At 37.0% G+C, this 25,122-nt stretch overlaps 3 protein-coding genes and 1 pseudogene across 3 annotated transcripts; 1 reads left to right on the top strand and 3 right to left on the bottom strand.

The window, feature by feature from the left end:
• Positions 1 to 1,211: 1,211 nt before the first annotated feature.
• On the bottom strand, positions 1,212 to 24,669 carry LOC146467318 (perlucin-like protein). Its single transcript, XM_085126063.1, has 3 exons — positions 24,640 to 24,669; positions 2,222 to 2,299; positions 1,212 to 1,854 (listed from the first exon to the last, which is right to left on the bottom strand). Exons 2-3 carry the CDS (start codon positions 2,286 to 2,288, stop codon positions 1,442 to 1,444), a joined length of 480 nt encoding a protein of 159 aa, XP_084982189.1. The 5' UTR covers positions 2,289 to 2,299; positions 24,640 to 24,669; the 3' UTR covers positions 1,212 to 1,441.
• On the bottom strand, positions 11,701 to 17,020 carry LOC146467319 (C-type lectin domain family 4 member G-like). The gene is made up of 3 exons (XM_085126062.1): positions 16,983 to 17,020; positions 13,458 to 13,536; positions 11,701 to 12,228 (listed from the first exon to the last, which is right to left on the bottom strand). Exons 2-3 carry the CDS (start codon positions 13,522 to 13,524, stop codon positions 11,816 to 11,818), a joined length of 480 nt encoding a protein of 159 aa, XP_084982188.1. The 5' UTR covers positions 13,525 to 13,536; positions 16,983 to 17,020; the 3' UTR covers positions 11,701 to 11,815.
• Positions 19,147 to 20,302, top strand: LOC146467320 (uncharacterized). Its single transcript, XM_085126138.1, has one exon. The coding sequence runs from the start codon at positions 19,165 to 19,167 to the stop codon at positions 19,936 to 19,938; it is 774 nt and encodes a 257-aa protein (XP_084982264.1). The 5' UTR covers positions 19,147 to 19,164; the 3' UTR covers positions 19,939 to 20,302.
• Positions 20,834 to 22,066, bottom strand: LOC146467321 (uncharacterized; annotated as a pseudogene).
• Positions 24,670 to 25,122: the final 453 nt, after the last annotated feature.

Here is a 25,122-nt window from a genome sequence, read left to right on the forward strand (position 1 = left end):
TAATAAATCGCCCAAAATGAATCCGATTTCACTGTTGTCATAGCTGGCTCAGACAAGTTTTTTTTCCCATCAGTTCACAGCATTTCCTCGCTTCAATTTCACTGTCAAATTCCTTTAAGAGTCAGGGATGTAAGACCCACTCTTCCCTACCTATGAACCTTGAAATCATTAAGCTCAGGTTTGCTAGTAGTTTCTCCATCCAAAGGGGTATTTCCCACATGATTCATTCTCTACCGCTAAAGCGCTCAAGGCGCGAATGTGGGCCTTAACTTTATCATAAGGTTCCGTTAGACGTTTCAAATTACTGACAGAATTTGCTCCTGCTATGTTAACAAGACGTTCCTTATGTGCATTGATAAAACGCTTCTTTATGATGTTTTTGGCTGTTTCATAATCATCAGCTGTTAAAGGAAGTCCACGAATGGCTCCAGCGGTCGTACCTTCCGCTTGGCAATGCCAAGCTCTACCAACAGCATTAGCCGGACGGTGGACCATGTCATTACATAAATTAACGTTGGAGAAAAAGAAAAGAAAAGAAAGGAGGGTGGAGATTGGGTTCCGTGGACAACGCTACACAATTTCGTGGCCTCGAGCTACCAGCTGCCAAATTTTTTACACCAAAAAGCTACGAAAAAGAATAAAATATAAATGAAAAGATGACTACTGTTTCACGCGAGCAAATTTCAGACGCTGTGTTGTGTCTTGAAATAGGAATGAAGATTCATCCAAAACCAACGAATTGTCGTGAAGTCTTTGAAAGGAATTAAATACCAGTGTTTTTTTTTTATTTTTTGCTTTTTTCTACGTTTTTTGGAATTCACTTACACTTATTTTACTTTTTACCATAAAACACTATAAACTTAACGTAGTAAGAGTATCTCTGTTTTGTTTTTCTTTTTTTTTTCCCGCGTAGGGCAGTTCTCCTAGATCGTGCCACATTTAAGTTAGGGAGAAATGGCTAAAACGAAAAACTGAATAAATCAGAAGCACCACAGTAGGCCAGGGAAAAAATTGCCAAATATTAATCCTGCCAAAAACCAGGTTTGAAGTCCTTTAAATTCTTGTTAGTCCATCCCTTTTATTCCTCATTTTACTATCATCCGACTGGCTAAATTTGGCGAGGGACATTTCACAGCAGCAACACCAGCAGCTGAAAGCTAGTCACACAGTCGCCCAATTCAACATGAAAATAATTTTTTGACGACGTTAAGTTCCCAACACCACTTTTATTTTTCAGCTGACTGAACATTCAACGCAACTAAGTTACTTTGACTATGTATTGACCGAATACAACGCTCTTGGAAACGTCTTGAATTGATTAGCTAGTACATCGGTAGAAACCAATCATCTACTTTAACGGTAGTCACTCTACTTTTAAATTTCCATAGTCCTACATGCCAGTCAGGTTCAGAGTTTAATGGTTAGTATTGTACTGGCCTCTTCAACCTCTTATTGGCATCTTACAAACGAAAGCGGGCTTCACTTCCCAGTCGCAGGGGCTGTCATTCCAACCTCCTCCTGAAGTGCCCATATGGCCACAATCCTCACGCCCTCCATTGTCGTTGGGTTCCCCAGGATACCACTTGTTGTACTCTAGTGGTGAGCCGTCAACCCATTGGAAGCTCCCATCAGCCTTCCTCTGGAGGCCGATCCACACACCCCAATGTTTTGGTATTCCTTTCGTCTTCGTTACCAGGTCAAAAATAAACTGGTTTTCATTTGCAGATCTGATGATGGCGAGGTCTCCCCCCATTTCCTTACATTTTTCCCGAGCATCGCTCATTCTTTGAGTTCGGGTGTTGTCAACGTAGTAGCATGATGTTTCGCTAGCAACCCAGTAAGGTGGACAACAACCTGAATAAAGAAAACGTGGAGAGAGAGATAGAGCCATAAGCTATAATTGAAATAACACTGATACGAAAACCTAGCTTGTTAACTAGAGATTCCAAAATATTGTTATTATTCCCACCAATAATGCAAAAAGATGTAAAAACGAACGATTCGGTGTCATCATTATCTTCAAAGAAGGTTCCTTTCCACGATAGCTTAACCCTATAGTCATCTACTTTGTTGCAAAAATCGTGCAGAATTTTTTCATGATACTAAAGCAAAGTCGGAACCAAACGTCTGGTACTGAAATAGAAAACCATGCGATAATAAAAGACATCAGGGTAAGATTCTTTTAAATTAACGTTAACCATCACGTGACCCTTTTACCAACCCTCTGCCTCCATCATCAGTGGCATAAAAATAAGGCAAATAATGAACACGGTTTCTTTGATAGCCATCCCTGATTCTGCTGAAAAAAGAAAATAAAAACACACATATCTTCAATTACTAACATGAGAAAGATTGTGAATACATCATGATAAAAAATGTGTTCCAAATCGAGAACGTTCGGCCATCATAAACAACGACATAATTAAAGTGTTTGTTTTTGAACTCATGCGCGCTGGGCATTTTAAAATGGCGATCGATAAATTAAATTTGGTATGAATCGCAAAAGCACAAAGGTTGCAACAGGCTCGTTATTTTGGGGTGCGCAATTTATGTGAGTTTTAGAGAAATTGAGATTAAGTAATATTTAAAGATATCTGTTCCTAGGAATTAACGTCTGAATTAACATCCTTCTCGGTCGGTCCCTAGAAGCGCTTGCTAAAATCACGATGTAATAGCTCGCTAGCTTTTCTCGTTTTTTTTTCAAAACTAAAAACGTAAGGACTAGAAATGAGTCTGCTCTCGAGCGGGAACTGCTCAATTAATGGTTTGCATATGACGTCATGGCGGCCATGTTAGTGGACAGGAACAATAATATCTTTCTCCTCTGGGAGTTACCTTCCATTTTTATGCAAACTATGCGAGCAAATTATTCTTTTCTTTTGTCCACCAACATAGTAGCAATGCATATTACCTTTAGGCCATTTTCATAATGGAGTCATTTTACTACAAGTACCAGAAATGAAGTCGTTTCCTTTTCAAATTCAAATTTTGTAATCCCAGTGGACAGCAAAGAACAATTGCTCGTATTAGCACAAAGCAAAAACAAAGACCAGAACGATTCTGGCACTAAAATGACGCCATATTGAAAATGTCCTATTGGTATAATATTGATAACACTTAGTAAAAAGAATCGTTTTCTCCTTAAATTTCGTTTATTTTGAATTACATTCTGTTTCTTATAATTCATCTACAGCTTCCTATATGGTACTTTACTTTTTTGGCATTAATTAAAGCAGCTGACAAACTTCTGGAAAATAATAAGAATTTTCAAAAATGTAAGAAGATATAAACAATGAATACCGAGTGTCACTCTTTTGAAGATGAATCACAATAAGCGCTAGCGAAGACAGTCGGAAAGATTGACTGTACACTTGTGGAAATGAATTGGTCGGTTTTTTTTAACAAAATTGGTGGAGTTGGCACTAAAATCAATTCAAACTCTTTCTTTTTCTGTACACTAAAAAAACGAAACTCATCAAAAAACAAAATTGTAACTCATTGGGCAATTAGACCTACTGTAGTTTAAGTACTGGGAAAGAAACAAAAATTTAAAACCTAAGCAGAGTGATTTGTTTCTTAGTCAAGGTGAAATAATATAGTAGATCAAATAAGCTTGAGTATCCTCTAGGCAAAGAATTATTATTATCCTTTTAAGCGGTTGGGTAGAATCACTTGAGTTAATTAAAATTGTTCGAATCTGTTCATTTTAAAAATAGGATTGATTACAGCTTAGCTGGAGAGTTTTCTTTCGCCCAGAATAATTGGCAGGAATTGTTTATGCGTTTGACAAATATCGGTTTAGAAAGCTGATTTATTAACAGTCTCAAAGAGTAAACGGTTTGTTTAATCAGTTGCGTCCACAAGTGACAAAATCGGCACGATAGTAAAATTTTCGTGCAAAGACTCATGTTTTGTCAGCCTACATTTTGCCAGAAAAATACTGAACAATCTTTAAACACTGGCTTTTGACTCTTTTTTGGATGCAAAATATGTCAGAAATTAACAAAAACCTTATCCGAATTTCGAATTGCTAGGTTTCATGTGGCACCATAAGATTCAAATAACCGAAACACCGTAAGAACTGAAAAAAACAGAAGGCAGAACATCGCAAAGACCCCTTGCCCTCTCCTCTCCCCTCCCCTCCCCTCCCTTCCTTAATATTCAGTCGCCTCGTTGACGAGCAATCCAAAAGGACCGAAAAGGTGTTCACGGTTTGTGGAGTGCCGCACAAACAACTAAAATTTCGACTGGAAACAGGAATGCTTCATTATTGATTAATAACCGTGAACTTTGCCTATTTGTGAAAACGAAGTAAACGAAGATTTTTCAAAATAATCGTTCGTGGAATGAATTTCGTACATGATATTGCTTCATGTCTTGTATGAAGATATCATGATAGTTCTTAATTTTAATTTGATTGTGTATTTTTTTATTTCGATAACTATTATATGTCATAGAGTTATAGAAAACAACGTGCGATAAGAGCCTGGTTTTTCAAGTTTCAGTGCTAATGAATTTTTGTCAGGCTCTCCTCCTCTTTTTCCAATTAATCGTTTTTGTCATGGCGGCGAAACACCAAGGACATCACCTAAACAGTTGCCGGTGCTATGGAAACTAAATGACAAAGTACTTTAGGTTGAAACTAGTGATTTAATTTTGGAAAAAAGTAACGTCTTTTAAATCATCCACAAAATTAGAAAAGGAAAGGTCCGTTTCAAAGCAATAGCGTGATCCCTCAGTTTTATCACGCTTGGTAAGAGACGAACTTTCCATGAAATGTTTTAAGCTGCGATTTTGGTAATATAAAATTGCGAATAATCCAAGTGCGCTGGAAGAATAGAGCGCAAACGACTCGTTATTTCATCGTTTGCTTTCCTCTTTTTATTTTTTGGTTTGCTTATGTTATTTAATTGCCCCTGAAAATCAAAAAATGGAAAGGCATTCGCAGGATATAAATTCACTTGGAGAAATTATAGCGTCCAAGCGGAACGGTTCAAGAAAAAACACGAAGGCAAAACTTTTATAATTATCGAGTTTGAACTTTTCGGCAACTGAAGATCTCCTTTTCTTACTCAGAAAGTGTAAATTTAAACAAAGATCAACACTAAGCATTTCCATTACTCTTACATGATATTTTTCATTCGTAACATGAACGGTAAAACTTGTCAATTGTTCAACTTACCAAGCTTTGTTTCTGAATAGAGACTGTCCTTACAACCGGAGGTGTTTGTCAAGAATACTTGGCCTCGATAAAGTACAACAGATCTCAAGAAACCAATTTTTTAAAATAATATCCTCATACATATAAATATTTTTTGTGAATACAGAGTTAGTAATTTTTGAAAGATTCAGCAGCTGAAACAATTCTGTAAAAGAAAATTAGAATTTTTGAATTTTTTTTAGAAGTTATGAATACTGAATACCGAGTATCACTCTTCAGATAAATGGTAAGCGCTCGAAAAGGCATGGAAGATTCAGTCGGAAAGATTGACCGTACACATGTGTAAATGAATTGGTTGCAGCTAAAAAAGTGGGGGAGTTGAAACTAAAATCAATTCAAAATAAATTGGACTAGTTTTAGTGACCAAAGAAAGTCTTGATTTGCAAGTTATGTAATAGCCTGCGAACGCAGACGTATTTCCGGCGGAGAGAATCTCGACAGCCGGAAATACGTCTGCGTTCGCAGGCTAGTTATGTTGCAAATTAACGAAATATTACAAAAATCATTTTGAGGTTTATGTGATGGAAAGGAAATCGAAATTTATAATTTCCATCGAAGCAATTTGCTTCTTAGCCGTCCAAGTGAAGTAACATAGCAGATCAAGTAAGTTTGTTTCACTCTTCAAACAAAGTATATTACCCGATAAAACGGCCGCGTGGAATCGGTTGAGTTAATAAAAATTTCCAATAAGTTCATTTTAAAACTAAGATTGATTACAACAGCTGTAAGCTTGAGAGTTTTCTTTCGATCGCCCATAATGTGGCAAGAATTGTCTATGCGTTTGGCTCATTTGTTTTGAAAGCTGATTTATTAACAGTCTCAAAAGGTAAACGGTTTGTTTAATCAGTTGTGCCCAGAAGTGACAAAATCGTCACGATTGTAAAAATTTACCTGCTAACTAAAATTCATCTTTTTTAACCAAAATTTCCCAGATAAATGCTGGAAATTTTAAAAACTGTGTCTTTGGCTATTATTATTATCATCATCATCATCATCATCATCATCATCATCATCATCATCATCATCATCATCATCATCATCATCATCATCATTATTATTATTATTATTATTATTATTATTTTTATTATTATTGAGTCAATAACAAGCCAGAATTTGAAAAGAAAAAAAAAATGCCCGATTCACATTAAATGTCAGGTTCCATGCATAATGAAATCCAAATAGCCGAAACACCGTAGGAACTGCAATGACCGGAATTAGCAGGCAGAACACCGCAAAGACCTCTTGCTCTCCCCTCTCCCCTCTGCATGCATGCATGCATAGCTAATTATTCGCAATGCAGTTGGTTTTATATTACATATGAATAGACTTTTTGAACACAGTCTGAACGATTTGAAATTCACTAAACCAATTGGTAAAATTATTCCATTTTTGTGCCCCCGATATTGCAACGAGAATTTCCACATAATTCGCCCTGCTGTAATCAGAAGGTAAATTAAAGGCTGCTCGCGTATCATAACTGTGTACACTTTCGTTCATAATAAACTAATTTTTGAAACACAATCAGGTAATGAATCATTAAAGTTGGAATACGTAAAAAGTGCTATTAAGTAGGGTTTAATTCATATATCTTTAGGAGCTGTTTTCTTCTTTCCCGCAAGTCGAATAGGAAGCACATCAAATCTGTAAAACAAAGCGCCATAAGCACCATCTAAGTCGAAAACGGATCTCATCCACGATGCCTTCTATTCCTTTTCAAGCGAGCACTCGAAACCTTTATGTAGCCTCGGTTAATACCACCCAATATGGCTTACGCTTCCTAAAAAGAATTCGCCGGTCCTCACCTTTGGAATTCCTTGCCTACATCAAAGTATATCCAATACAAGTTCTCTTAGAATATTTCGTAAAACCCTTAAGACCTCTATACTTAATTATTATTCTAATTAATTACCTGCTTTGCCGCATGAAGAAATACTTTTTACAAAAAATATATTCTTAATTCTGTCTGTAATTGTATTTTTTTTCTGGGGTCATCCACTAGATTAGCCCTGATTTGGATGATCCCAACTGGCTCTCTATTTTGTTGTTATAATTTTACTTTCCTTAGTTGAACTCTGTTTTTGTTACCTATGTAAATTCAACCTATGTCAGGTAAAACTGAGCTGAGTTAAATAAATCATCTTGTCTTGTCTCATCTTGGTGGTCACCTTTACTGCGCGCGTTACTGCTGTTTATGATTACACAAGGTGAGAGAAGAAACATAGTCATAGATACATTGGTCATAGTCGTAGTTTTATTGAACCACGGTTAATACTTAAATAACAACGGTTCCTTGTACGCATTCAGTACCAACGCTGAATGGCTTGGCAATATTTGAATGGAAATTACTTTGTGTGGGTTTTTTCTTAGGTTAAAAAAAAAGACATTACAGCCAGCCCAATCGTAGAATCTGAGATAAAGTAATTTACAGATTTGAAGACCATGATGGCCGCGTTAAATCCCCGCTTAATGTCCCGGGGGTCGGGGGGTCGGGGTCGGTATTTCATTTTTGTAAGCGAGGCTAAATGCAAAGCTTTTCATGTACTGTTAAAATTAGTTTTGTTTGCATAGGAATGTAAACTAATTTTCATATTAAAACTTTGCACTTAGCCTCGCTTTGAAGAGGTTCAAAGGAACTCTGAAATGACCAAATGACTGGTCCATTAAGCAAACGCCTTCAAATTTTAGAATGGTTCTTTTAAATTAGCCTTTTAAACTTGATGGTTCTTAAGTCAGCAGCGAATGTATTAAAGACTTTTGGAAAACCAAGGATGTTCCGTTATAAGCCGAAACTGCCATTAAAACGTTCATGGGGGCAGACAGAACCTAATAATACTTAATTGGCTGCTCGTGGCAGCACACAAGTAGTACGCACAAGAGAAGCACAAGAGTTCAGCAACTCTACCTTCATCACAGGTTACCAAAGCCTGATATAAGAGTTTGCATGGCGTTAAAATTCGATCGAAAATTAGACAACAATGCCCTCGAAAATCCGCAAAAATTACAATAAAGTCTGAAAAAGCTTCCAAACGCTTCCAAACGCCGTTGTGAACGGTTTACCTCGCAGCGGCCGGTCCACGTGCAGCACTGTATTATTTGAATGAAAAGGCTAGAAAACTTGAAGTCGAATTTGAATGTAATCTGACCCGTCATTTGAGGAGAGGACTTCGAAAACCTCTCTAAATTTTTATTTGAAACTTAAGCAAACGCTTACCTGGCACACCATATGCCAAAAAGGATGATGAGAGATCGTCCTGGAGTAACTCTTCCTCGGATAAGTTCATTCAGTTATTGAGATAAAGGCCTTCGTTAAAAACAAAGTTGATTTCAAATCGGGCGCCATTTTTACCGCAGACCGAGCCGTTCCCTGAAACGTCATGACAAACTCACGGCCAAACCTAGGCAAGAGTTACTAAAATGTTCCCGACAGAAGGATCAACGTGAAACCTGTGATATTTAATATGTAGCTAATGTCGAGTGCAAGGTGAAAGAGTTCCTTTCTTAGGAATAGTACTAGTGAAGCAAGAAGAACTCGTTTATCGTAGAAAATAGGTGGATCTTTTTCGGGGAAGGGGAGGAACCTATCCGGTGAAAGTGTATCCAGATTCAGAATTATACGAGAACCACCTCGCCATCAAAGAACCGAATAACTTTGAAAAAGAGTTGAAATGATAGAGTTGAGGCCCACATTCGCGCCTTGGGCGCTTTAGGGGTAGAGAGTGAGTCATATGGGAAGTGACCCTTTTGATGGATTGATGGAGAAACTACCAGCAAATCTGAGTTTAATGATTTCAGTATTCATAGGTAAGAAAGAGTGGGTCTTACATCCCTGACTCTTAAAGGAATTTGACAGTAAAGTTGAAGCGAGGAAACGCTGTGAACTGATGGGAAAAAACTTGTCTGAGCCAGCTATGACCACAGTGAAATCGGGTGCATGTTGGGCAATTTATTAAGGGTAGATCAGCTCCCCTACCGCAGCTGCCTTAGTAACTCAGTCAGGAGCTAAATTTGTGAATTGTACTTACTACAGGCAGAGCAACCCCAGCGCAATGTGTACCACAATTATTTATATTGGATGTTAAAGAATCTCTTAAGACAACAAGGGCGTTGTTCCATATGCTTTCGTAACAGTCATTTGGCACAGAATTCCCCTTCAAGCAGCGTGTGTCACAATTGTGCAGGGAAACATCATGTGTCAATTTTTGACAATTCCAATGGTCTAGTGCATGTCAAGAGGGAGGGGTGCCATTTCAACATAATTAGCTGACCCTTCAGTTAGCCTCCCACGTAGTCGTTTTTAGGGGGACTCGTATTACCTCGAGGGAGGAGGTAATACGAGTCCCCTATACTGAATAGATTGCGTGGGAGGCTACGAAAAAGTCTGTCCGGCTGCTGTTGGTGTTATCTATCGTCAATAGGCCACACACTGGTCTCAATATGCGAATTTTGTTTGACAATGGTAGTCAGACAAACTATAGGACGGAATTTGCCAAGAACAACCTCAGTCTATCCACTGTGAAAACCGAAAAGCTTCTTATCAAGATTTTCGGGTAGGAAAATGAGCAACTGAAGCAATACGTAAGTTATGACGGGAGCAAGTACGTGTGGCCTCAATGGACGATCAAATCCAGTGGTCGGGGGTTCGATTCACACCGAGGTCGCCTTGTGCGATCTCTCATTCCCTTACTAGAGCTAACGCTGACTGGGAAATTCATGGTTTCACTTTAGCACTTTAACATACACTGTAGAGTTTTTGATCCATCATTTGTCCTTGGTGCTAGTGGCACAACATTCGTTTGTACCCTTCACTGGGAAAAGGGTTTCTTTAGAGGGTTGTGTCCACATGTGACAAAATCGACACGATAGTAAAAACTTACGAGGAAAAATTTTAGCTTGTCTCCCTATATTTTGCAGAAAAATACTTAACATCGGCTATTTACTCTTTTTCTGGGTCAATGACGAGTTAAACATTGCCAAAATAGCTGATCTACATTAAGATATACCAGGTTTCATGTCGCACTTTGAGATTTGAATTACCGGAACACCATAAGAACTGAAGTGCACGAAAATCAGAACATCGCGAAGACCCGTTACCCTCCCCCTGCTTCCACCTTCCACCCTCCCCTCTTTAATAGTAAGTTAATGAACAATCCAAAAGGACCGAAATGGTGTCCAAAGTTTGAGGAGCGGCACACAAACAACTAATATCTCGATCGAAAACAGTTTTGCTGAACTTTGCTCATTTATGTTAGCCAGACAACCCATGTATGATTACTTGCGAGAAAAACGATCATCTTCAGTTAGAAAAACGATTACTTGACTAGCCATGACAATAAATGAACTGGATGTAAAGCACGAATAACTCGAAAATATGCAAAAGTGTGCGATTTGCACTCTGTCTTTTTTCCGACTCTTGTAATCGTTCTCAAACAAATGGTTTGTTAATTCTTACAGCAGGCGATCCCGTTCGAGGGATCTTTGCGTATAAACTTTGCAAAAAAAAAAACAATCAAACAATGGGAGAGTTGATGAGCTGATTTTGTTGCCTGTTTACTTAAATGTGAAACAAATAATCGAGATGGACGTGTATGTTTAACAATTATTCCACGAGGGTGCGTTGGATATGAGATGATATCTAACGAGGGGCGTAGAGCGCGCGCCGAGTTCGCTGCAATCATCTCATATCCAACAAGCGCGAGCGGAATGATTGTTTCACTAAAAAATCAAGAAATATTGCTAGACCTTGCTGATTTCGCTTTGCAAGAACAAGCAATAGACAATTTAATGGTCGCTAAAAGCCAATCGAATTCCCGGAATTGTCGTTATACAATGATCCATTTTTAATAATTGTAGATATAGGTCGCTTTAAACGTAGCCTGAACGTAGACATAAAAGGCCAAGGAACGCTTAATTATTTCTTAAATTTTAACACCTCAACTCACCTCTGTATGAGGGGATGGTCGGTTTTTCAGAATTTATAATGTTTGGGACGTTTTTGGCGGTTTCATTCAAAATGTATGCACAAAAAGAAATGTAAGGACTGTTAACAGAATTTGGTATTTTTTTTAATACAGGGAACAAGGAACCCTCTCCGCGTTTCAGCAAAAGGAAAAATGATCACAAATTAATGATTAATAAACTGAATCGAAGCCATTTTCGAGCACTTCGCTTTGTTTAAAGCATCACTGGTATCAGCCTACCATGACAACCGGCTGTACGCGTTCTATGTACTTCACCGTTCGTTGTTTTGGCATAACACCCTATTTTGTATATATTTTCTTCAAGCTTAATAATTCAAGCTTTTGGTTTATTTCGGATACAAATTAAAACTTAACGTTACACAGACAATAAGGTCTCTCAATTAAACATGAACAGACATTTTTTGACCACGTAAGTTGCCAACACCATTTTTATTTTTCATTTACCCTTAGCAAGCAATTAACATAACTTGGGTATGTATAGAGCGCATGCAACGCTCTGGTACAGCGGTAGAAACCAATAGACTACTTTAACATGGTCACGTTACTTTTAGCTTCTTATAGTCCTATATATGCCAGTCAGGTTTACAGCTTTCTGGTTAGCGATGAACTGGTCACCTCAACGTGGCATTTCCATCTTACAAACAACACCGGGGGTGACTTCCCAGTCACAAGGGGCGTCATTCCACTTTCCTCCTACATCCCAGTACATGGCGACACAATCCTCGCGCCCTCCATTGTCGTTGGGTTCCCCAGAATTCCATCCGTTATACTCTATTGGGGTGCCGTCAACCCATTTGAAGCTCCTGTCAGTCGTTCGCTGGAGGCCAATCCATGCACCCCAGAATGGTAATCCCGCTGTCTTCTTTACCAGGTTGAAAATAAACTGGTTTTCATTGGCAGATCTGATGATAGCAATATCTCCTTCCATTTGCTTACATTTGTTCCGAGCATCGCTCATTCTTCGAAATCGGGTATTGTCAACGTAGTAACAAGCGGCTTCACTTGAAACCCATTTAGGTGGACAACAACCTGAATAAAGAGAAGGTTGAGAGAAAAAGAGAGCCATAAGCTAAAAATTGATATGAGGCTGGCGAGAAGACCTCGGTTATTAAATACCGATTCCAATAACTATTATTCTTACCAATAAATATTTACCAATGCGAAGAGATGTAAAAGCGAGCGATAAAAACGGACGCTTCGGTGTCATCATGATATTCAAATAATAATAATAATAGAAATAATAATAATAATAATAATAATGATAATGATAATGATAATGATAATGATAATGATAATGATAATGATAATGATAATGATAATGATAATGATAATGATAATAATAATAAAAAAAATAATGATCATAATAATAATAATAATAATAAGAAGAAGAAGAACAAGAAACTGGTTTTCATAGGAATAAATTGGTAAATCAATATTGGTGAGAATAATAATCATTGGAACCGGTATTTAATAACCGAGGTCTTCCCGCCACGCTGCGTTAGCGCCTTGTGATGCTTGTTAACTGTATAAAGCATACAGACGTTTTAACTGCTATAATAATAATAATAATAATAATAATAATAATAATAATAATAATAATAATAATAATAATAATAATAATAATAATAATAGTAATAATAATAATAATAATAATAATAGTAATAATAATAATAATAATAATAATAGTAATAATAATAATTCAAATATATTTATGCAGGATTGCTGCATTAGTGTTAAGAAGAAAACTGCTATCAATGCAGTCCTGTTAATAAAAATAAATAAATAAATAAATAAAAGGGATCACAAATACTCTAGAAGAGTAACTTTAAAAGGAAGTTTTGCACCTTTTTAGAAACAAGCGCGCTTGGTGCATTCTAAGTTAACTTTTTTCCAAAATAAGGTGATCATTATTTCTAGTTTTGTAGTGATGAGTGTCATGGTTTCTCACATTAAAATAATCAAAAAAGTATCTGAGAACTCTATTTGAAATGGTATAGAAAAAAAGTCCCTTTCTACTATAGCTTAACCCTACAGCCCTTAACTTTTGCTGGCTGGGTTTAGAACTCACGACAATCTTGCAAAATTAGCCTTTTATATTTCTCGAAATATTTCATGTGAATGATACAATTTAACCAGTGAAAACGGAACAAACCTTCTACTACTGAAATTAAAAACCGCACGGAAATGAAAGACATAAGAGTGAATAAGAGTGATATTCTGTTATATTAACGTTAACCACCACGCGACCCTTTACGAACCCTCTGCTTCCATCATCAGAGACACAAAAATAACGCCAAAAATGAACACTGCTCCTTTGATAGCCATCCCTGCCTGATTCTGTAAAGAAAAATGAAGAAAGTATTCAATGGCCAAAGTTAGGAAATTTGTTATTGCATGACGCTAAAAAATGTAAAAAGTTGTCAGTATTTGAACTCAAGTTGGACATTATGTACATGTTAAGATAATTTGGCATTAATGAAAAAAAAAAATGGAAATGGGAAGAATGTGGTTGTTTTTGCGAATGACTAATTTACTTTTAAAGCTGGCAATGTAGAAAAAAAACCTAAGGACTTTAAATGGAGTAGTGCTTTTAGTAGTTGCCTTTCTGACAAGTCTGAATTATTGATATACTTGTTGAAAAAATAACTCCTTTTTCTCGTAATGCATGAAATAACCATTTTATTTTATTAGCAAAAATTTTTTTTTATGTCTGATATAAATCCCCTTTCACTCTCCGTAAGAGACAAACTTTGCGTGAAATGTTTTATTTTTGTCACAATTTATTATGGCTTGGATTTCGCACTCCAAATATTACAATGGTTCCGACCTTAACTGCCTTATTTTAAACTGCGAATTATGGATTTGAGTCTTACTTCAATTTATGCCTTTCTTCAGACCAAGGTGGGACTAAATTAATGTAATTTAATAGATAAGTTAATTTCTGGGGGCATTGGCTCCAAAACACAAATTGTTTTGCTAAAATTGCAAATGGTCCAAGTGCGCTGGAAGACTAAGACGCGAACAATTCGTCATTTCATCGTTTTATTTCCTCTTTCTTTTGTTAATTTCCCCTGAAAATCAACTGAACGTGGAAAGGAATTCGCAGGATAAAAATTCGCTTGGAGAAATTATAGCATTGATGTGAATGGTTCAAGAAACAACATGAAAGCAAAACTTTTCTAATTATCGAGTTTGAACCTTTCGGCAACTGAAGAGCTCCTTTTCTGACTCAGAAACTGTGGATTTAAGGCCATGTCCACACGTATCCGGAAATTTTTTTCCCGCAAATATTTTTTTGCGGATGCGAAAATTTTCGCGTCCACACGCAGCATATTCGAATCGTTTTCAGCCGTCCACACGTATCCGATTGTATCCGGAAATTTTCTGATTTGCTCTAGTTCCCAGTTCTAAAATTCTCTCTCCATTCTTCTTCGATCGTTGTGCCACTGATAAAATTGTCCCACTATGCGCTTGTCCTTCCTGGTCGCATCCAGAATAACAATCTCAAAACGTCCTGTCGATCTTTAATGTATTGGTTGTGTGAATTTATCACAGCTGCATTTATCTGAACGCATGATATCAAACTAGAAATCAGAGCAACTAACAAAGAAGCTACAACCCGGCTTGCTGTACGCCATGTTTGTTTATAATGCTCGCCGTGAAGACTGGATCCAAGAGAATGACGAAAGCGTATTCAAAAATTTCCGGATACGACCGTCCACATGTATACGTATTCGTATCGGATAAAAAGATTTCCACTCTGGAGAGCGTTTTCAAAAATTTCCGGATGCGGCCGGAAAATACGCTGGATACGTGTGGACGCAAGCCGTATTCGTAAAAAAGAATTTGCGTTTTCACAAATTTCCGGATACGTGTGGACGACGCCTTACCAAGAACAACGCCAAGCATTTCCGGTAATCTTACGCCATATGTTTCAGTCGTAACATAAAAAGTGAAACTTCTCAATCGTTCAACTTACCAAGTTTTGTTTTCTGAAAGAGACTGTCCTAACAACCGGAGGTGTTTGTCAAGACGTTTGGCCTCGATAAAGTACAACAGGTCTCAAGGAACCAATTATTTTTGGAACATTTTCCTTATCCAAATACATATTTATTATCAACACGCAGTTGGCGGTCTTTGGCAAATTAAAGCAGCTGGCAAAATTCTGCAAAAATTGTGAGAAATTATGAACAATGAATACCGAGTATCACTCTTTTAAAGATGAATCACGGTAAGCGCTAGTGAAGATAGTCGGAAACGTTGACTGTACACTTGTGGAATTGGTCATTTTTTAAAAGAGTGGTGGATTTAGCACTAAAATCGATTCAAACTCTTTTTTTCTGTACACGAAAAGAACGGAACTGATCATCAAGACATTGTAACTCAGTATTGGCAAATAGAACTAGTTTAAGTGATTGGAAAGAAACCAAGATTGAAACCTAAGCAGACCGATTTGCTTCTTAGTCAATACGAAATAACATAGCAGATCAAATGAGCTTGACTATTCTTTGGCCAAACAATTATTATTGCCCATCAAAGCGGTTGCGTGGAATCACTTGAGTTAATTTGAATTATTCGAATTAGTCCATTGTAAAACTAGCCGAGGATTGATTACTACTTAGCTTGAGAGATTTTGTTTCTCCAAAAATATGGCAAAAATTGTTTATGCGTTTTGTTTTGAAGGCTGACTTATTAACAGTCTCAAAAGGTAAACGGTTTGTTTAATCAGTTGTGTCCACAAGTGAGAAAATAAGCACTATAGTAAAATTTACGTGCAAAAACTCACCTTTTGTTTACCAAAATTTTGCCAGAAAAAAAAATACGGAACAATCTTTAAACACTGGCTTTTGACTCTTTTTTGGGTCCAAAAGGATTTGGAAATTGACAAAATACCTAATCCGAATTTCGAAATGCTAGGTTTCATGTGGCACCATAAGATCTAAATAACCAAAACACCGTCAGTTAGAACTGAAATGACCGGAAGGTTGAACAGCGCAAAGACCCCGGACGGCTAAATTTTTAGTGGCCGATTTTCGCGTTTTCCAAAGGAAAACACACCTTTTCGGAATGGTAAATCAAAAGAACAACTACTAAGGAATACTCAACAGTTTCGACAGCGGAGATCCGAGAAATAACGGCGAAGGAATTGTGTTTCGAGTGCAATTTGTTGTTTTATCCAGGCGACGAGCTGGCGGACATCTCAAATCATTATTCAGGCCATGGAATTTCTGCGAAATTTTCGAGTACTTATGAGAATTCAGCAGCCAACAGTTCGGATTATACCGTGAGAACCTTTATTATCTTCTAAGATTTATTACTTAATCGGTCAGTGTAAAACGTAGACTACCGACCGGGCGTAAAAAAACGGACAGAGGGTAAAATTTAGACCAGGAATATACAATGCTTACAATATACTTGCTTGTACTGTGCTAGAGCAGTAAAACAATAAACTAAAGAGAACTGAGATTACATCATGTCGACTTTCTGGCGTTTACACCTGGATGTGCCAGGAAAGAAGCCCAAATTCACGCACATATATGCGTCTTGTTGCTGTTAAAAGAATGCGCAATGGTTTATCTATCTGCGAAGAAAGTATACAGGAGCATTAACTATTCCGTAATTAAAAAAGACAGAGGTGAAATTTGATATGCTTTTCTTACCCCATTGACACTGAAAAATATTCTGGAATAAATTTAGGTAGGTTTGCATTTCTGAATCAAGACTTGTACACAGCAATAAGGAAAAACGCCTTGCATTTTAAAACTTATAATTTCTCAACTTACCAAGTGCGGTTTTCTGAGAGTGATAGTCCTAACTGCTGGAGGTTACAGTCGGGAATAAAAACTATATTCTGGATCTGTCTATGTTTAACATTCATGTTTACTTTGAATACCAAATTACCGACTTTTGGCAGATTAAGGCAGCTGTTCAAATTTTTGAGACAAATAGTTTTAGAGATTTTAATATATATTTTCAATATCTCGTATTACTCTTAATCTACGATAAACTGTGCTGTTGAATACACTGCAGAGAGCCTCATCCTCTCTTGATACACTACAATACAGTCGCGAAAGAGCTATGGAATAGTTGACAGAAGGCTTGCTTCGAACTTTTTCTCTATATTCACGAGAAGGAATTGATCAGTAATTTATATATATACATATATATTTATATATATATTTATGGTTCTTCAGTTAGGCTAAACTGCGTAATAAGAACTATTTGTCTTTCCTAGCGACCAGAAAGGCCTTAGTGTGAATAATTCATACAATTGTCATAGTGAAAATTAAAGTAATAATGAAGAATTTATTCTAATAAGAAAAAAATAAATCGAACTTCAAAGCTAATCCGGTTTAACTAGGTAACAAGTGAATGTAATTGCAATAATGTAGAGTAAGTAACAATGAACCATAAAATAATGAATTTAGGATTGTGGGGTTTTATTATATTCTAATAAATTAAATTCTGGCGTCTTTAATTAATGGCACGTTCTGTCGAGACTGAAATCAAGTTCTTTGATCGAATGATCTTGCTGGCATTTAAACATTAAATTTTACAAATGAATCATTTCAATTCCATTTCAAAATGCTTTTGAAAATCAGGAATTCCAAATTTAAACCTTTGCTGACCGCTTTGCTTCTTCAAAGCGACGCTAATTAACATAGCGGATCCAATAAGTTTGGGTATCTTCAAAACAAAGTTTGTTAGCCATTAAAACAGTCGCGTGGAATCACTTGATTTAATTAAAAATTATTCGAATAAGTTCATTTTAAAACGACGATTGATCACAGCTTAGCTTGAGAGTTTTCTTTCTCCCAGAATATGGCAAGAATTGTTTATGCGTTTGACAAATATGTTTTGAAGTTATGTCCGCAAGTGATAATATCGGCACGATAGTAAAAATGTATGGGCAAAAACTCATCTTTTGTCAACCTATATTTTGCCAGAAAAATACTGAACAATCTTTAAACACTGGCTTTTGACTCTCTTTCTGGGTCCAAAACGAGTAAAAAATTGACAAAATACCTAATCCGAATTTCGAAATGCTAGGTTTCATGTGGCACCATGAGATCCAAATAACCGAAACACTGGAAGAACTGAAATGACCGGAAGGCAGAACACAGCAGAGACCCCTTGCCCTCCCCTCTCCCCTCCTGTCCCCTTATAATACGGACCTTTAGCACCGACACCGAGGACGCGAACGTCACCGACCGGAAGTTGAGAAAATAAACTTTGATGCTACTACGCATGCTCAATCGTGCAGAACTCGTCGTCCACACCTCGTTCAGGACGCCGTTTGCTGCCATTTGGCGTACAGTGTTGAACGAGGGTATGTCTTATATTTTTACTAATTAACTTATTTTGGGGATTTTTTCAATCTAAAGTGTCAGTTAGTGGACAAGATAGATACCGTGAGTTATTTGATCGGACCGTGAAGAAATAATCTTGATTTCTTTCTTTCTTTTCACCTGCAGGAAGTGCTTTGAGCTTCACAGCTCAAAGAAGTACAGGGTTCGTACATGGGTTCGTACGTAAACCTTATAGGTGTTTTTTGACATATACGTCGCATGCTTTCAACTACATTTCATTATGCCTTTAAAAATTTCAATTTGTCCGTTTAAATCTGCGGTTACAGATCGACTTAAGGTCATTCTGAATCGTTTAATGGCTCACTTAGTTGTTATTGATACTGAAAAAAGCCCCTAAATTGTCGTAGAGGGCAATTTTTATATTCAAAGATTGCCAAAACATGTTACAAGTTTTACCCTGTTTTAATTTTAGCCGGAGGAAAAAAATCAACAAAACTTTATTTATAAATTACAGCGCTGAAAACTTAGTTTATATACTTCAGGCCTTAAGATTAAATTAATTTTACTTGCAATACAGCTTAAATCATATGAACACTGATTGTAAAAAAAAATTCGTTACTCAATGAAAATTGTATTTATTTTTAGAAATTATGCCATGAAATGGTTAGAAGAGCAAGATCTTATGCTTTGCAGAGAAGTCCTTGTCTTGGAACCATGGAAGTTTTCTAAGCAAAGCAAAGAAAGAGGAGATGTCTGGAGTGAAGTAGCACTAGATTTAGATGGCACAAGCTATCCCAAATTTAAAGTCAGCAAGCGCTATGTCAGGGACAGACTCACTCTTTTGGTCAGCAAATACAAAGAAAAGATGAGAAAGGAGGAGCAAGGTTCTGGGATTGAATGTGAGGATGAAACTGAATTAGAGAAGGCATTGTCTGAGATCATCGAAAAAGAGCAAGCAGCTGATATGGAAAGGAAAGAAAATTCAAATACTCTTACCAAGAAGATTGAAAGTGAGAAAGCTTCAGCAGAAGAGAGTAGACTGAAGGCCATGGAGCGCCAGGGGCAAACCAAAAAGAGGAATGCTGATGCAGGCCCTGATCAAGTTACTCCACCAAAAAGTAAAAAAAGCACCACTGAAGTTGTGCAAATTCTGAAAGAAAAAAATGAGCACAAAAATGAGATCAGGAAGGAAGAAATGGAAATGAAGAAAAAAGAACAAGAAAATAAAGCTGCCGAGCAACAGATGCTGATGGATCAGCAGAGACACAGCCAGCAACAATACCAGCATTTGTTAAAGGTCATGACTGAACAGCAGCAGAGACAGGAACAGCAGCTGCAAAACTTCCAAATGTTTTTTTTGCAGCAGCAACAACAGCAGAGCCAGATGCTCATAGGTTTACTGGAAAGAGTCTTACCCAAGTCTTCATAAGGGGAAGGTGAAAAAGCTGTTTAGAAAAACATTTGCACACTTTAGCCCTTTGGGACCATGTTGTGGTTAACATTTTATTTACTGTTCGATTTTTAAAATTAACATTGATCAAAAATATATAGTTGAAGCTTAAGAAAACTTAAGTGAACCCTTTCACCCATAGGGGTGCCGAGTTTAGAACTGAAAGATAAGTTAAATTTTATATTGATATTTTGTTACAATTGTAAGTGTAACATGTGATTTTTATGGTAACCCAATTTTTCCTACAGGTTTGACCAAAATCTAGATTTGTGTTTTATCTACCTTTCTCTCAAAAATTTAACAAGTTTTGAAGATCATGCCAGAAAAGATTCAGTATTTTCAAAGGGGGGTGTCTGTTTACAAATACATTGTTTATTATTAATTTATTTTTGCCCCAAGTTTTTTTTAAGGGGAGCATGTTGGATGTTAGCATATATGTTAGCTTTGTTATTTTAGCTTACAATATCAACAATTTGTACACCTTACGCAGTGTCATTGTCCTTTTTTTCTATTTTAATGTGTTTATATTCATTTTTCCGGTTAATCAAAGGGGGGGGGGGGGGGGGGGTTAGCCACCCAATCCATTTACCCCTGGGGATCATGATCTGCCCCTGAATGTCCCTTCCCTTCTCCCAAGATTTTTTTTTTTAGAGCGAGTTGGGTACTTTCTGCCCACCCTAAAAAAAAAAAAGCATAGGCTAATAAGGGTTAAAGGACCAGTTTTTGTAGAAGAGAGTAGGCTATGGGATTTTTCATTTGTTCCTGCAATGTGTTATGTCCCCTTCCCTAGATTCTACATTTTATGCCCAATTACATTTATTGTTTGTCCAGAAAAATAAAGCTGTGTCACCAAAATAAATTCAGCTATTTTACTTTATTGAAAGTATTGCTCTAGAGTGGGGGGCTCAATACCAAAGTAATCGCTGTTGTTATTACCATAAAGGCATGTTATGGCATTACGAAGTAGTGCGCACACAGCATACATTTTGCTGACACTGCTTAAGCCGATCTTCAAATTCTTTTTAAAGTCAAGAAATTAGAAAGAATTAATGACATCCCCGAAAAGCCATTCCACTGACATTCTTAACGCGCTCATGGCTTCGTTGTAATCCTGCATCATGGGTGCAAGTGGGACTTGACGAAACGGGGCTTGAAGATGCACACGGAGAGGGTACGCTAAATCTCCATATATACACATGGGTTGACCTGCTGGAGAAAAGGCATACTGTTGAAGGTCACGCAATAGCCCAGAATCTGCCAACATCCCAGCGTCGTGTTAACGCCCCTCTAAAACGAAGAAAAAAGAGAAGGTGAGAATAGAAATTGTTTGGAAAGTTGGTTTAACTTGTATAGTAATTTAAAACATCTTGTTATCGATTTGTGTTTAATGAAGTTCATTTTTATTACTATTAAAAAGAAAATCAAATTAAAAACTCACCAATCGATCCATTTAAGTTTCCCATGAGTCCATTTGGTAGGGACAGGGATTGGAATTTCAGGGCATGGACCCTTTTATGTCCATTATAAACACTTTTCTGATGTTCACCAGGTCTTGAAATGGGTCGCACTGTCCCATCGACAAAACCAAAACAATTGTCGAGGGGGGCGCCTTTTCCTGATATGGCATCTGCACCCGGGCATCTGCATAACGTTCTAAAGCCCCAGGATTCAGGAGATCTTGATTCCATTGAGTTAGAAGGTGGCCGCGAACGTCAAAGATATAGTCCATGACTTCATTTGTGATCAAACTTATGAGAGAAACTGGTCGGCCAAATCGCGGAATCATATCACTGAGTCGGCATGGATAGGCAACTCGTTTGAGAAGCATGCATAAGCCTTCTATGTCATCGCAAATACTCCTCTGCTCGCGTTTAAACACCGGTGGTAGTTGGCGTGCTGCAACAAGGCGAGGGAGGTCTTGCTTCTCGACACGAAACCCTGCTTTGCATTCGGCGGAGTTCATAGAATCCGGATCGAATCGTTCGTAGTTTCCATGAGGGAGGTCTGGATTTTTTGAACTGAAAGTATCGTAAAGCAATAAAAATTCTTCATCTGAAACAACGTTGTCGGCGTAGAGAAGTATGAGCAGCTCACGAAATTCCTTAAAGGACGTTTTCTCTGTCGACTTCAACTGGAAGAGACTAGTCCTCGTAGCCGTAGCCTGCGCGGTCTACTAAATGTTTCCCGCCGTGAACGACCGTCTCGTTCCAGGACCCACTCGGTTAAACAAGACCTCACCCACGTTCTCGGCGTCGGTGCTAAAGGTCTCTAATATTTAGTCCTTGTTGACGAACAATCCAAAAGGACCGAAATGGTGTTCAGGGTTTGTGGAGTGGCGCACAAACAACTAAAATTTCGAATGGAAACAGGAATGCTTCATTATTGATCAATAACCCTGAACTTTGCCTATTTGTGTTAGCCAGACAACTCATGTATGGTTACTTACGCAAGTCCAAAGCGATCATCTTGACATAGAAAAAAGGATTGCTTGACCAACGATAGCATGAACGGATGTGTAACACGAATTACTCGAAAACTATACAACGCTATGCGATTTGGCCCTCTGTCTTTCTTCTAAATCCTGTTATCGTTCCCAAACAACTGCCATACGCGATCCTGTTCAATTAATGATTTGTAGTTGTTCGCTTTAATGTAAAACGTATAGTGGACATGAAGAGTGGGGTAGATTCGAAACATTTTCAAGTCCATCGCATTCCATGGGCTTGAGACATGAAATTTCCTTTATTCGGACAGGTTTTTCTCATCCTATAAATTAATTTACTTTTATGATCATTTATATTTAGGTTTTTGAATGTTTATTTGGGGAAATTGTTTTACATAGGGCTAACATCACTATTTCAACTTTCAGGAAGTGTTTTTATTTTATTTTATTTTTTCGTTGATTTCCTGAATAAAATATTATGTTATTTTATGTTATGATAATTGTTTTATTATTCCACACACTCATAACACTTATTCAACACATTGATAACAAAACACAGGTTTATAGCAGAAGAACTGGAGGCGATCTTTATTTGTCAAAAAAAAAAAAAAAAGAAACTTGTATCATTTTCAGATTTTCCCCGCGGACCGGCATGAATGAAAGCGGCAGCCTTGTTCAACTTTGAAATCGAGAGCGTTTTGCATCAAATTAAAAATTGAGTACTCGGTTACTGGTGCGGCAACCACTCTGGCAAAACTGTTCCACAAATTTCTGGCCTCAAAAGGTTAAGCTAAAAGCAAACAGTATTTTGAAGCTGGGAAGGATTTTTTGTGTCAGCCAGACCGAGCTGAACAGACTGGAAAAGCTTTTCAACGATTTCTTGGATGAGTGTTTCTTTGTTTACTACGCAAGCAATTTCACGATCTTCCCCCAGTGTTTTGACAAACGCATCCTGTGCCCTTGTTCCTTGCAAGAACTCTGGAGCTGTTAAGATACTAAATGTTTTTCCTGGCGGCTCTAATGCTTCTTAGAGTAATTGCTTTGTACTCCGTCTATCTTCTTGTATGAAAAAACATCGTTCTCGATCAGTCTTTAGAAGAGCTTGCTAAAATCACGACGAGATGGCTCGCTAGCTTTTCTCGTTTTTTTTTTTTTTTTTTTTTTTTTCAATAATAAAAACGTAAGGACTGAATCTCGAGCGGAAACTGCTTATATTGGTATCATATTGATAACAGTTAGTAAAAAAATCGTTTTCTCCTTAAATTACGTTCATTTTGAATCACATTCTGTTTCTTATAATTCATCTTTAGCTTTCTAGATAGTACTTTCTAGATAGTTTGGTCCTGTTACCAGTAAACGAAGATTTTCAAAATATTCGTTCGTGAAATGACAATTTCGTACATGACATTGCTTTACGTTTTGTATGAATATATCATGATAGTTCTTAATTTTAATTTGATAGTGTATTTTTTTTTTTATTTCGATAGCTATAATATGTGATAGAGTTATAGAAAATGACGTGCGATAAGAGCCTGGTTTTTCAATCTTTCAGTGATCAGGAATTTTTGTAATGCTCTCCTCCTCTTTTTCCAATTAATCGCTTTTGTCATGGCGGCGAAACACCAAGGACATCACCTAAACAGTTGCCGGTGCTATGGACGCTAAATAATGACAACGTACTTTAGGTTAAAACTAGTCATTTAATTTTGGAAAAAAAGTGCATGACGTCTTTTATATCATCCACAAAATTAGAAAAAGACAGGTCCGTTTCAAAGTAATAGCATGATCCCTCAGTTTTATCAGGCTTCGTAAGAGACGAACTTTCCATGAAATGTTTTACGCTGCGGTTTTGGTGATATAAAATTGCGAATAGTCCAAGTGCGCTAGAAGGATAGAGCGCAAACAACTCGTTATTTCATCGTTTGCTTTCCTTTTATGTTTTGGTTTGCTTATGTTATTTAATTGCCTCTGAAAATAAAAAAAAAATGGAAAGGCATTCGCAGGATATAAATTCACTCGGAGAAATTATAACGTCCAAGCGAAACGGTTCAAGAAACAACATGAAGACAAAACTTTTCTAATTATCGAGTTTTAAACTTTTGGCAACTGAAGAGCTCCTTTTCTGACTCAGAAACTGTAAATTTAAACAAAGATGAACGCTAATCATTTCCAATACTCTTACACGATATTTTTCATTCGTAACATGAAAGGTAAAACTTCTCAATTGTTCAACTTACCAAGTTTTGTTTCTGAATAGAGACTGTCCTTACAACCTGAGGCTATTGTCAAAAATGATTGGGCGCGATAAAGTACAACAGATCTCAAGAGACCAATTTTATTAAAATAATCTCCTTATACATATAAATATTTATTGTGAATACAGAGTTAGTAATTTTTGAAAGATTCAGCAGCTAAAACAATTCTGAAAATAAAAATTAGAATTTTCAAAAATTTTAAGAAGTTATGAATAATGAATACCGAGTGTCACTCTCTAGATGAATGGTAAACACTAGAGAAGGCATGGAAGATTCAGTCGGAAAGATTGACTGTACACATGTGTAAATGAATTTGTTGCATCTAAAAAAAGTAGGGGAGTTGAAACTAAAATCAATTCAAAATAAATTGGACTAGTTTTAGTGGCCAAAGAAAGTCTTGGTTTGCAAGTTATGTTGCAAATTAACGAAATACTTTAAAATTCATTTAAAGGTTTTCGCGATGGG

Source organism: Pavona decussata, unplaced genomic scaffold, assembly GCF_977016875.1.
Source record: "Pavona decussata unplaced genomic scaffold, jaPavDecu1.1 SCAFFOLD_137, whole genome shotgun sequence".
NCBI classification, from domain to species: domain Eukaryota; kingdom Metazoa; phylum Cnidaria; class Anthozoa; order Scleractinia; family Agariciidae; genus Pavona; species Pavona decussata.

Excerpts from the sequence above, each read along its gene's own strand:
- LOC146467320 (XM_085126138.1), top strand. The coding sequence starts at position 19,165 with ATGAAATGGTTAGAAGAGCAAGATCTTATGCTTTGCAGAGAAGTCCTT.
- LOC146467319 (XM_085126062.1), bottom strand. The coding sequence starts at position 13,524 with ATGGCTATCAAAGGAGCAGTGTTCATTTTTGGCGTTATTTTTGTGTCT. Across the intron at positions 12,229-13,457 it reads TCTGATGATGGAAGCAGAGG|GTTGTTGTCCACCTAAATGG; the intron begins GTTCGTAAAGGG and ends CTCTTTATTCAG.
- LOC146467318 (XM_085126063.1), bottom strand. The coding sequence starts at position 2,288 with ATGGCTATCAAAGAAACCGTGTTCATTATTTGCCTTATTTTTATGCCA. Across the intron at positions 1,855-2,221 it reads ACTGATGATGGAGGCAGAGG|GTTGTTGTCCACCTTACTGG; the intron begins GTTGGTAAAAGG and ends TTCTTTATTCAG.